Raw genomic sequence first — 12755 nt, forward strand, 5'->3', positions numbered from 1 at the left:
CTAAAAATAAAAAATTAAATTAAATTTATTAAAAAAAAAAAAACTTAGTTGTCTTACATGATGATAGGAAAAATAAAATGGAAACAGAACCCTTAAAAATTTTTGCATCTAGATGCCTAATTAATGATTTATCCAAAAGTTTGTTCAGGGTTGCCAATACTAACTGTAGTTGCTTGCTGAAAAATGATTACATTGCATATGAAAGTGTGGAATTCCATCTTGGACAACTAGGATTTGTGCAATTTTTTCTTCCAAAACCACATTAATCCAAATTCAAACCTTAAAATTCATAGTCTCAAACACTACCTTAGTCCTACTAAAATTCCTTGATAGAGGTTTTAACCATGAACATTACAAATTTTAGGTGGAGACCATATGCATTGTATTGGAGCCAAGTTTAGTGTCTGCTATGTCCCTCCAAAAAAAATTGCATCTCCTTACTTAATCTCCACAACCTTAGCTATCTAGCAACTTCTTGTTCATGCATCATAGGAATGAGTTCCACGATCACCCAATTGTTTAAGAGTTGGAATTTGATTCCAAGAAACAAATCAATATTTAAACTTGTCTACATAGCCTCGCCATCAAAAAGATTCCTATAATTGTTTTGATCCCTGCAACAAAAATTGGCAAAGAGAAAAAAGAAAACTACAAAGAGAATGCTTTAGATAAGAATTAACTACACGTTTCGTATGGAGGAATGGAATAGAACTTAAGAGAATATTGGAATCAAATTCATCACTTGAATTAGTCACACTTCCCAGAAAATTTTCATTCCATTTCACAAACCACGCATGTCATAACTTGCTGCCTGTTAATAGATACCTAGCCTTTCAAAACACTAATCCTTCTTAAAATCACTCCATAATAAAATTTCATGTAGTTTTAGATTTAATTATACAAATAATGAACCACTAAAGGTAATGCTGATAAGTTGTAGGAATATTTTCGGTAACATGATTCAAGTTATCCGCAACATGTATAAAAGAAGCTTCTAGATGATTCAATGTTTATTCTAAATCAAATTTACATAAAATGTCTTGTCTCCCTATTTCAATAACACAATTCAAGTTAGTCACAACACATGCTACAGAAACTTACAATTGACATGATTAAATGCTTTTTTTTCTAAGTCAATTTTACATAATATGCATTTTCCCCACTTTCAATACTGCATTAATTAATATTACCAATAAGCGTAGCATATATCCAAAAATAAAAAGTATTTGATTTCACAAAATAATCAAATCTGACATTTTTTGAGTAACTTGCTAAAAGCTTGCAAAATATCTTATACATGGAATTAATTAGATTTGAGTCCGAAAATCCTTCAACTTAACATCCCCACCACTCTTAGATTAACACATTTGAACTCTTTTCGGTCAAGAATAACAAATTGTGCTAAGTGATTTAGTTCAAGTACTTTCAATTCTCACCATTGAGTCCTTTTATGACAAGAAAAAAGTCTTTAAAAAAAAAAAAAAACCTTCATGTATTCCAAGCTGCTCGAAAAATTTGAATGTATTATTTTGAAATTAGACTTACCCACCCAATTCATCAAGTAATTAACTCTTGATTGAACACACTAATCTCTTTCTAGAGCATATGTTGTAAATCTATTTAGATAATGCATCCGTTACAATGCATTGCATGCCATATATGTTTATGTATATATGTGTGTATATACATAAGAAAATAAAGAAATTAATTATTTTTGTAGTAGTTAAATTAATTAAGAGAGAAAAATTAAAAGAGTGAGCATCTGTAATTAATGGAACACTCAAAAGAACAAGCAATGTTGGAGTCGTCAATTCTAAGAGTTTGGACCAGAGGGATGGATGGGGACCAAACTAAATAATAATAATAATAATAATAATAAAGAAGAAGAAGAAGAAGAAGAAGAAGAAGAGGTATTCATGATACATAATATTAATAAAGTAAATGCAAATGGTGGCCACTCATCATACACTTATTCGTCTGAAACAGTAGACCAATTAATTAGTAGGTCCAACACGCATCATCCAGATGGAGCATGCACTAAACCCTAATTTCATTTGCTGGTAGCTCAATTTCCATTCCCCACTTCCCCAAATTTGGCATACATCTTATAAAAATGATTAAAAGCATGAAAAAGGAAGGTTATTTCTCTCTTAATGAGATTCCCACGTATATACTTCTCTGTCATTATTTCCTGTCCTGGATTCTTTATCATCAAAAAGAGGATTCGTACTGCAAGTAAATTAAAATGGGTACTTCTGGCTTGGTAAATGGATAAGGCAGTACGCTTGCTCTGACCTTACACACATTCACAGAGAGAGAGAGAGAGAGAGAGAGTGGTGTTGGCATACATGTGGAAAATGGGGTTTTTGTTGTCACTTTTGGAGTGCATATAAAGGGCAGCTTCTAGCAATAGCTAGTGTCCTCATTCATCACAAGAGAATATTATAGGAAGGACTGAGCTTAGCGAGAGAGAGAGAGAGAGATGGGAGAGGAAGAAGTAGTGAGTGATAGTAGGGGTATGAGGAAGTGCGTGCAGAAGATGAAACCATATTTGGCAATGGTGTCGCTGCAGTTTGGGTATGCAGGAATGTACATAATCACGATGGTGTGTTTGAAGAATGGCATGAGCCATTACGTGCTCGCCGTCTATCGCCATGCAGCTGCCACTCTCGCCATCGCCCCCTTTGCTCTCCTCCTCGAAAGGTATACTTTACATTACTAATGTTTACGTAACTACCAACTGCATAAACATGCATGTCAATATGTAATCTCATATAATATATGCATATAATATTAACAATCGGTATGTTTTTTGTTCTTACAGGAAAATAAGGCCAAAGATGAGACTCTCAACTTTTCTAAAAATAATGGCGCTTGGTTTGATCGAGTATTGATCTCAACTCATCATCAACCTTCGTCTTCCCTTTAGTTTCTTTTCTAAAAATCGTGACATTTGAAAGAAAAATAATTATGTGAATTGAAAATACGTAACTTGTTCTTCTATTCAAACTGATCAATCAACTAATTCTAATTGATGAACCAGTGTAGTAATTAAAAAAAAGGTTCATTTCTTATTTGAGCTCTTCCAACAAAGTCAACTCATATTTTATTGCATCCATATATGATAACTAAATAATTTTTCCTAATCATTTTTCCGTTATTATATGTATTACTTCATGTACAACTAAAGTTTCTTTTTCTTTTTTTTTTTCCCTAGAAAAGTGTCTCTACTAGTAGCCTTTGTCAAGTATCTTTTTTCTACCACCAAAAGGAGAAATTACAAAATGTGTCTACCCTTCAAGTGTCCATGTGTCGATTGTTTTGACATCAGGCACGAGTGAGTGGGTCTCACTTTTTAAAGCATCATAATTATCATAAGTGGGATCTTCCACTAAGTGTCTTGCATCAACACAATAGGCGCATGGACAACATGGAGGGACAGGCATATTCTATAATTTCTCCATGATGAGACTAATCAAGATGAAAATATTTAATTTTGAAATTTTTTTTTTTAAAGACAAATTAATTATTAATTTTATTTTTCAAAGAATTTAAAACTTTCTATTTTCCTTTCAACTCTAGTTCCTACACTGCATTTGGGTAATTTTTAGAAATACATCCAAATAAATACAAAAAAAAAAATGACCGTATAACGAAATACATATATAATACTTTGATAAAATTTTTCAAGGATAAATTTTGGAGGAAATAGCTATTATATGCATAAAAGGGTTTTCTTCATTAGTCTTGTTCTCTACTTCTTTTATAAAAATAACGTAAAAATATTAATTAAACAAAAATTAATAAAATATTACAAAAATTATAATTGTTTTAAACTATTTAAGCTAATTAATTCAAAACTACAATTTTTATTTTGGTTCCTCCTTTTCAATATTAAAATATAAGGGACTGACATAATTAAAAAATTAATTGACTATAAATAAAAGAATAAGGAATGAAATTTATAAATAAACTAGATGAACAGAAAGAATGAGTAGTTAATTACGATGACCAGTTCTCTTTTCTTAATTACCGCTTGTTTGGATTAACAGACCAGTGATCGATCAAAACTTGTATTACTTGGGGATGAAGTATACATCAGCAACTTTGGCGTCTGCCTCTGCAAATGTTCTTCCTGCCATCACCTTTGTAATGGCAGTCATATGCAGGTGAAACTTTATGATTCAATGAAATTAGTGTTGATGATTTTATATATTTATTGTATAGTATTCTACTTTAATTTATTGATTATTGGGTTAGAGTGGTTTCCATTCAAGCTGTGTCATGCCCCTATAAATTTGCAGCACCAATAATAGTTGGCCACCTGTCTAATTTAATTTTAGTTCAAACAAAAAATCTTAAAATATTTTACTGAAAAAAGAAAACAGAAATATATAACAAAACCTATTTTTTCATTTAAAATTTAGGACCCAGTGATATTGCATGTGTGGTTATGTCAAAATATAAATAAGAAAAATTTTTCTAGTTGATTCATAGAATAAAAACTTATATAAAATGGGCCACTAAGTAAGTTTTATAATGCATCAACCACGTTTTATTATGTTATTTATTTAGGGAAAAAAATATTATATGATTTCTATACATAAAACAACTACAAGTGCTAGTGTCGGGGAAGCCCATGGGTAGGCTTGATACACATGAGTGAATACCAACTTGACCCAAAAGTTTAAACCTATGGGATCTTGGGTTCAACCATGTATATAAAGTCCATTGGTAGGCTTGATACACATGAGTGAGTACTATCTTGATCCAAAAGTTAAAGCCTATTTGGTCGATCTTACGCTCAACCACGTATATAAGCACTCATTTTCCACACTATTTTTCCAATGTGGGAAAAACTTATAAATGGAATTTTGAACAACGAGTTCATATCAAATATTGTTAATATTTGAAAATTAAGCATGGCAACTTATTTTAATGTAGTTTTAAAACTAAAATATTTTTTTTGAATGCATGTTCATTTTTTAATGAAATGAAAATTGGTTATCATCTTTGCTACTCTCCATATCATAATCAAATTGTAAAGCTATGGCTATAAAATTTTGGTAGTCAAATTTTTAAAAAATTAAATTTAAAGTTCTGTTAATTAAAATATAGTTAAGATAATAACAATAGTGCAAGTTGAAATATATATATATATATATATATATATATATATATAATTGAAAAATTAGAACTAATACTTAATAGCCATCTTATATTTCATATTATACTTTTAAACTAATTTTTAGTAGTCTAAGTAGTAATATATAAAGGTTGAAAATTGATTTTTTGAATAAATTTTTAATTCTAGATTTAAGAAAATTCTTGAATATATTTTTAAATTCATGTATCAGTTTGTTTTATTTTCATTAAAAGATTATATAACCAATTATTTAATGCTTTATATTGAATTTTAGTCATTAAAAAAATTGAATATTAGAATAATAAAAACAATATAAACTCATATCCATAAACTAAATAAAAGAAATGCTCCGGGCCCTACGGTCTAAGCATGTACTGGGCCGGCCCACAGTGGACCAAGATGTATATGTAGGCGTTTCATCATTCACGTCACAAATTAAAATTATTATATTTTGTTTGTGTACGCGTGTATAATAACGCAGGTTGGAGCATATAAACATGAGGAAGGTGCATACTCAAGCCAAGATGATAGGTACAATGGTGACAGTGATCGGAACATTGATAATGACAGTGTACAAAGGCCCCAATGTCCCCTTCCCATGGTCTTCCGACGGAGGCTTAGGGCGGAGCCACCACGATCCCTCCTCTTCCGCTGCTTCCGGCGAACAGCATTGGCTGTCCGGCACCCTAATGCTCCTCGCCAGAACATGGGGTTGGGCCGGCTTCTTCATTTTACAAGTCAGCTCTCTGTCCTTCTCTCTCTCTCTCTCTCTCTCTCTCTCTCTCTCTCTCTCTCCCTCTCTCCCTCTCTCTCTCTCTCTCTCTCATATTGTGGGGTACTTGCTTGTATGCAGTCGTTCACGTTGAAAGAATACCCGGCGGAGCTGTCATTGACGTGCTTGATATGCCTGATGGGGACGGTGCAAGGCGCAGTCGTGGCACTCGTCATGGAACGCAACCTCGCCGCCTGGGCCATCGGCTGGGACTCGAGGCTCCTTGCTGCTGTTTATTCTGTGAGTCCCTCACATGCATATGCCTCCATCCTTCGCATACATACATATATATATATACACTCACACACACATTATAATTTTTCAAATTTGGGAAGAATCTTCCAATGATATCCCGTTAAGACACAAATTGGGTGTGATGTTCACGTCTCCGCCTTCTGTGGCACCTGCTCGATCCCGGGATACAATCTGAAGAGGCTAGGGTTTTGGTTATAATTAGATTATGTAATGGATCCTGGCTGGTGATTGACTAATTAATTATAAAATTGGTGTTATATAAAACAGGGAGTGGTGTGCTCAGGAATAGCATACTATGGGCAAGGAGTGGTGATGAAGGAGAGAGGGCCAGTATTTGTGGCAGCATTCTCGCCGTTGTGCATGGTGATCACAGCCGCCCTGGGATCCATCATTCTAGCCGAACAGATCCACTTGGGCAGCGTAATTGGAGCTGTCGTCATTGTCGGGGGACTGTATTCTGTGGTGTGGGGGAAAAGCAAGGACCCACTAATATTGAGCTCCCATGCTTTAGCGACGACAGGTGACGACGAGCAGAAAGCAGCCCCCACGAGCCAGCTGGAGTTGCCCATCGCAGACACTACTAAGTCTGCCACTGTTACTGTCACCGTCGACGCTCTCAGGGTGGCTGATCAACCAGTGGGATCTCCCACCATTAGTTCAACAATGACTCCTAAGTTAGGAGCCTAATTAAACAAAATCCCAATTAACTAAGCTCCCCACTTCTAATTAAAACGTGAGAATTAAGAAGGAAAAAAAAAAACATGAGATTGATAATATTATTACACTATTATTTAGTAGGGGAGGTGTGAAAGAGAAGCTACTGCAAATTTCTCTTTTAGGTTTTCAGGGATACCCTTCTTCCTTGGATATGCTTTTGTCATAAATGTGGCACAACTCTGTTTTTGTGTTGTATTTGTTCAGAGTGCGTGCCTAGTTTAATCAAAATTAATGCTCATGCGGCTGGGTTTCAGTTTACCAGTGTCCTTGTACCTCCAGTTCTCTTTATTTATTTATTTTCATTTCACAATGAAAAATCATTCGTCAATGCTATGCTTGCTTTAAATAATAATAATAAATTTAAAAAAATGGAGATGAATAACTCACTGGATAGAGTTTGAAGTTGATAACAAGCAAAATAAGGATCTTATGTTTGAATTCAAAGTTTGAATGTGAATTTGTATAAACTCTAAACATAATGCAACGCATACTAGCTTTCCTTAAATCCCATCCAATTCCCCTGTTTTTAGTTAAATCAAAATTCATCATCTTTTACATATTTTCATTTGAATTTATTACCTTAAAAAAGGTGATTGTTTACATACTTAATATGCTTCTTTATACAATAGGTTGAAACTAAGAGCATGGCAACATTAATAATAAGGGTTTGTCAGGACACAAATTCGTTTATTACTAGCAAGCATTAAAATACCTAAGCTGCCAGCGGTCTAAGAGAGGCTTTTACTGCATGAATGCGTTTTGAGCCTAAAACGACAAAGGCGTAATTTGAAACGAACAAAACCCTGGAGAGCAAACACATTTGATGGAGGAGCATGTACATGTACATCACCCCAAAAGGCTCAATTTAAAGCCCCAACTCTCATATCCACAATGGAATATCTATCTACCATTTTCAATAAGCCATTGGGGCTTGAGAGATCCTGTTTTGCTGCTCGTTCATGCAGATGGCAGAACACACAGGCCTGGCTGCCCTGAGGAACCACCTCTCTCTCTCTCTCTCTCTCTCTCTCTCTCTCAAAGGCTTGCTTCATCTCGAGATGCTGTTTTATTTTTCTTTTCCTCCAATTTGAAGAGCTTGGGCTGTTTAGCGGCTTAGCTGCTAACCCCTCAGCCCAATACATGAGCTGCTTCCACACCATTTTTCTTTTTTCTGTTTTTTTCAATTTTCCATTTATAAAACATTAAACTTTGTTATAGAAATTTATTTAAAGGGCGGAATATTACAGCTTATGCTTATTTTTTACAATTTATTTGAGTTTGTGAAATAAAATAACGGACAATGAAATTGAATTTATCAATTGATTCTTCATTCTTACGCCCACCCTTAGGTTCTGCAAACCAAACAAGACCCAACAGAACCCTGCAGGGAGGAGGTGGGGATCGGGTGCGAGAGCAGGAGCAAAGTCGAATGAAAATGCCAAGGAAAACATAGCAGCACCCTTCACACCCACAAACCTACTAATTCCTAATTAGGCTGGGCCTGGATGCGTGCTAATTCATTCAAATGGCCTCCATCCAGTCTAAAAAAATGTAACTCTCCTCCTGTGCAGGCTCTTTCCAAAAGTAAACTACCATGAAATATCCATGAATGATTATCCTCCGCAGTCTCTTAAAATAATGTTTAGAGGCAAGCTGAATTAGAGAAAGAAAAACTCAATAAACTCAAAAACAGCTTCGCACTTGCCAAAACCACAACATAAAATCAGCTTAAGACATCAATGTAGTTCCAGGAGTAGCAACATAAACAAACCACTTAGCAAACCTTCCGCTCTAAAAGTAGGCTACAAGTTTAACATTGTAACATATTAAAGGTAAGTTTACCAGAATTCAAGTCTCAGGACAGATACAAAATCTTTATTCAGCACCAAAAGAAAAAAGGAAACAGGATATGCCATCCAAGCATTGATTCTTCCCCCAAGCATTCATCTGCATGATCCAGCATCAGTTAAACAATCAATTTCAAGGGACCATATACAGTTTTAATTAGAGGAGCAATAGGGGAGGGAAAATAAATAGAAAAAGAAAAAAAAATGTTTTTCTTAATCTTGAGTCCCACTCTTATAATATCCAAACTGTATAGTTACACTGTTTTTTTCGATAATACTCCTTCATTTAATACTGAAACAGAAAATCACTCCACTTGCTACTCATAGTTGACAGGTAATATAAAATAACCGACAATAAATAAATAAATAAATACTGTCATAGTCCTTAAAACTACAAACTTGTAACTACCAGGTATTTGTTGTATTTGTTAAAACTGTCAGTTGGCATTACCATATCATGACATTTAAAACTAAAAACAAAATAAGAGAATAAAAGATATTCTTCAAGGTAATGTACACATTTAAACACCCACACCACTCCTCCCAACCCCCCCCCCCCCCCCCCCCCCCGGTGATGGTCCTGGCCTTTGAAAATTTCAACAGACAACCTGATCTTTGCAGATTTAAAAAAAAAAAAAAAAAAATAGAAATCATTGTAGATTAACATATCTAAAAGAAATATTTATTAATTTCAAAAATAAAATGAAAACAAATTAGTAGCTGGCATTTTGTGAAAGAGACTTTTAGGCCATGTGTCTGTCAATGCAATAAAAAAAAATGTGTACAAATCATTTTTAAATTATTCTTTGAAAAAAAAAATGTCTAAACCAGACTATCAAAATGCATAAACATGCTTACATACAGTCAGCATTGTATTCACTAAAAAATGTTTAAAAATTATTCGAAGTATACATCTAGTACATAATGCATAAATGGACACATTTACAGACAAACATGTTTCACATAACAGTATCTAAGAATTAGACGCACACACAAACAACAACATTTAGACAGTTGCAAAGTTGCATTTAAAGTATTTCTATTGAAGCAAGATTCTATAGAAGGCACTGAATCAAGGTTCCCAAAGGCTTGGTCGCCTAGTGGAGGAGGTTCTTGCAACTACAACTTGCAAACATATGACATCTGGAGGAGAGAGGGCTTTGGCTTTATATGTAGTTAGTAGGTTGAAGACTTGTCTTCTATCATCCTTAATTAATATTGCTATTATTACCACTACTCTCCATTGAGGTCCATATTGCTATTATTACTTACCCATTGAGGGTCTTTTTTCTTTTCTTTTCTTTTCTTTTTCTCTCGAGGAAAACAGGGGCTGTTTCGTTCACGGCATCTCTCAACATTCCCACAAATGTGATGCCCAATCATCATTGTATGATCCTAAATAGAATCACAAATTGGTAGAACCACAGTAGAATCATATTAGGATCGGTGGGATCACTAGGATCATAAGATCCTAATTCTTTCATATTTTTAAAATCTTTACCAAAATACTTTTCATATAGGTTTGTTTTTTGTCCTGTATAACTTTTAGATGAAATGAACAACTTAAAAAGAGGTTTATTTTACATAAACAAAATTATGACGCAAATTTTCATTTTGTGGTTCATTGGTTTGTTAAGTGGTGCCAACTTTAAACATTAAGAATGAATAATACGTTGATGCATTTAACAATAATAATGATAGAGATAGTGATAATTTTAATGGTGGCCTTGATTAAGTCATTGATGATAGTCTTAGTGACACTAATGAGACAAATGGTAGCTTGGATGCTAACATTTAAGTTAGAAGCTAGTTTGATAGTTTAACTTTTGTTTTATAAGACTATTTAACAAAAATGGATGTTCATGTTGTATGGTTGTTGGTAAATAAATTTGTGCAAAAAATTATGTTCTTGTTTTTCATAAGTAATTATTACATTTTCATTATAAGTTGGTTTGATTAAGTTAGGAATGCAACAATTTGAACACTTCATCTTTTTTTTCTTTTGGTAATATGAAGAGCCTATCATAGATACTTCTAATTGTTGATCTTCATCACTTAACTAGCCAATTTTGTAAGTTGATATCATAGAAATTTATGAGAAAACAACATAAAAATTCATTTTTCTTATTTATTCATATACTTAGTAGAATCTTACAATCCTCAATCCAATTCTACAATCCAATCCGGCAAACCATCCAAGTGATCCTATGTAGGATCCCAATTTTAATAACCTTGCATGGCATCCCATTTCCATGCTTGTTTTGGGGCTGGAATCCAACATGGCAATAATCACACATTCCCGGAGAATTACCACAAAATATGGGATCCCATTCCCATGCTCTACCATGGGTAAGTTCCATAGGATTTTTTATTAGCAAAGAACAAACTCATTAAAAGGGCACCAAGGGAGTGTCACTGAAACAAGAAAAGAGAGAAACTGCAAAAAAAAAAAAAATGGATCAGCAGTGCAACAATGTATCCAAGATATCAAAATTTAAATGTGTTCCCATCCAGCATGCACTGCCCACAGACCCAGATTGAAATGGTAAGTTATCTATCCTCAGGGATTTGGGGGATGTAAATGTTCCTTCAAAAGCTCTAGCATTTGTTTCTTTCCAAGTAATCCAAAGGATGGTAAGAGTAATCAAAGGCAAGGCCTTTTTCTTGCCTTTGTCCTTGCTCTATTCACAGAAATACCCTTCCAAACCCAGTTTCTTATTCAACAGATTCAACAGTAACCCAATGCTGTCCCGAAAGAGCAACGAGCCAGATACCAAGAAGTCAATTCCAGTCCACAAAAGTCAATTCTGGCTATTAAAGTGTTCTAGAAACAGGTTTCCAAAACAAATGAAAATCAATAAATCTGGTTTTCAATTTTCCTACAAAATCTGAAAACCAATTATAGAAACAGAAATCAGCAACATAAACAAACATGTTTTCATAATCTATTTCTTCATTGTATAGAAACAAAAAAATAAAATAAATAAAAAATAAAAATGATACCAAACTAACCCTTATGTTGCCATTTTCCCATTTTGTTGCCAATTTTCAGATGCTTTCAAAATAAGTTAAAATTGGATGGTTTCCAGTTATTGACAACCTATAGCCAAAATATTTTAATATCCATAATTACATTTTATGGATTAAATCACTCATTATATACATATTATTTAGCTAAAATTAAAATAAAATGACCATGTGAATTGAAAATGCAATTAAAATATAAATATTCATAAAATTTTTAAAACTAATTGAGCCATTTATATTTTTGCTATTTTTTCAATTGTCATATACAATAAGAAAAGAAATGAGCATTTGTTCAATCAAATTTCTAGTTTGTATTAGTTTATAAATATTAACCAAATAAGTTGCCAGTTTTCAGTTTTTTTTGTTTTTGGCTCCAATTCTTAGTTTTCATTTCTAATTTTTATTGTCATAATTTTTTACAGTGATACCAAACTGAACCTTAGGAATCAATGCACTAAAGGTGGAATTCAAGCTACTCACAAATCTGCCCATGGGGTGAAAGTGAAACCAATTAAAGACCATGATAACATCAGCTTTAATAACATCCAATTTGCTTGGAAAAAATCCATGGGGAATCAGGGCCTAGACCTTATCACCATTACAACTTTTAAAAGCACAAAGGATTTCTACTTCACTAAAAGGATGCTCCAGTTGCCTAGCAGTGGAATTGCAGATTCTGTTAAAACTTATAGCCTGAATGTGTGGTCTCCAATATGAGGGGCAGGGCAAAGACCTTCATAGAATTGCAAACATCTTCTTTAATGTCCTTTCTTCGTTTATAGTTCCACAATTAATCATGACTTTGTTAGGGTGCCGAATCTCCTATGGGCATTGGCCATGCGATTTTGGAAGAATTGGTATTGCACTTCTTTAAGCCATAAGGCCCTAGGCTTTTGTCTCCAAGCAATTTCTTTCATATTAATTAGGGGCATAGTTGGTAGAATCTTACAATTCACGATTCAATTCATACAATTCAAATCACTTCTACACC

At 33.7% G+C, this 12755-nt stretch overlaps 2 protein-coding genes across 4 annotated transcripts in view; one reads left to right on the forward strand and one right to left on the reverse strand.

Moving 5' to 3' along the window:
- The first annotated feature begins 2533 nt into the window (after positions 1-2533).
- LOC131162620 (WAT1-related protein At1g21890-like) lies at positions 2534-6860 on the forward strand. Its single transcript, XM_058119229.1, has 6 exons — positions 2534-2703; positions 2825-2887; positions 4053-4169; positions 5628-5883; positions 6000-6158; positions 6441-6860. The coding sequence occupies exons 1-6, from the start codon at positions 2540-2542 to the stop codon at positions 6858-6860; spliced, it is 1179 nt and encodes a 392-aa protein (XP_057975212.1). The 5' UTR covers positions 2534-2539.
- Positions 6861-8591: 1731 nt separating this feature from the next.
- LOC131163127 (NADH dehydrogenase [ubiquinone] 1 beta subcomplex subunit 3-B-like) overlaps positions 8592-12755 on the reverse strand; it is a 29213-nt gene continuing 25049 nt past the window's right edge. For all 3 annotated transcript variants that reach the window (XR_009138916.1, XM_058119869.1, XM_058119868.1), the window contains one exon: positions 8592-8837. The gene's annotated coding sequence lies outside the window, so the exon portion shown is untranslated. The remainder of the gene's footprint in view (positions 8838-12755) is intronic.

This window comes from Malania oleifera, chromosome 8 (assembly GCF_029873635.1).
Source record: "Malania oleifera isolate guangnan ecotype guangnan chromosome 8, ASM2987363v1, whole genome shotgun sequence".
In the NCBI taxonomy this organism is placed as follows: domain Eukaryota; kingdom Viridiplantae; phylum Streptophyta; class Magnoliopsida; order Santalales; family Ximeniaceae; genus Malania; species Malania oleifera.

Excerpts from the sequence above, each read along its gene's own strand:
- LOC131162620 (XM_058119229.1), top strand. The coding sequence starts at position 2,540 with ATGAAACCATATTTGGCAATGGTGTCGCTGCAGTTTGGGTATGCAGGA. Across the intron at positions 5,884-5,999 it reads CCGGCTTCTTCATTTTACAA|TCGTTCACGTTGAAAGAATA; the intron begins GTCAGCTCTCTG and ends GCTTGTATGCAG. Across the intron at positions 6,159-6,440 it reads TCCTTGCTGCTGTTTATTCT|GGAGTGGTGTGCTCAGGAAT; the intron begins GTGAGTCCCTCA and ends TATATAAAACAG.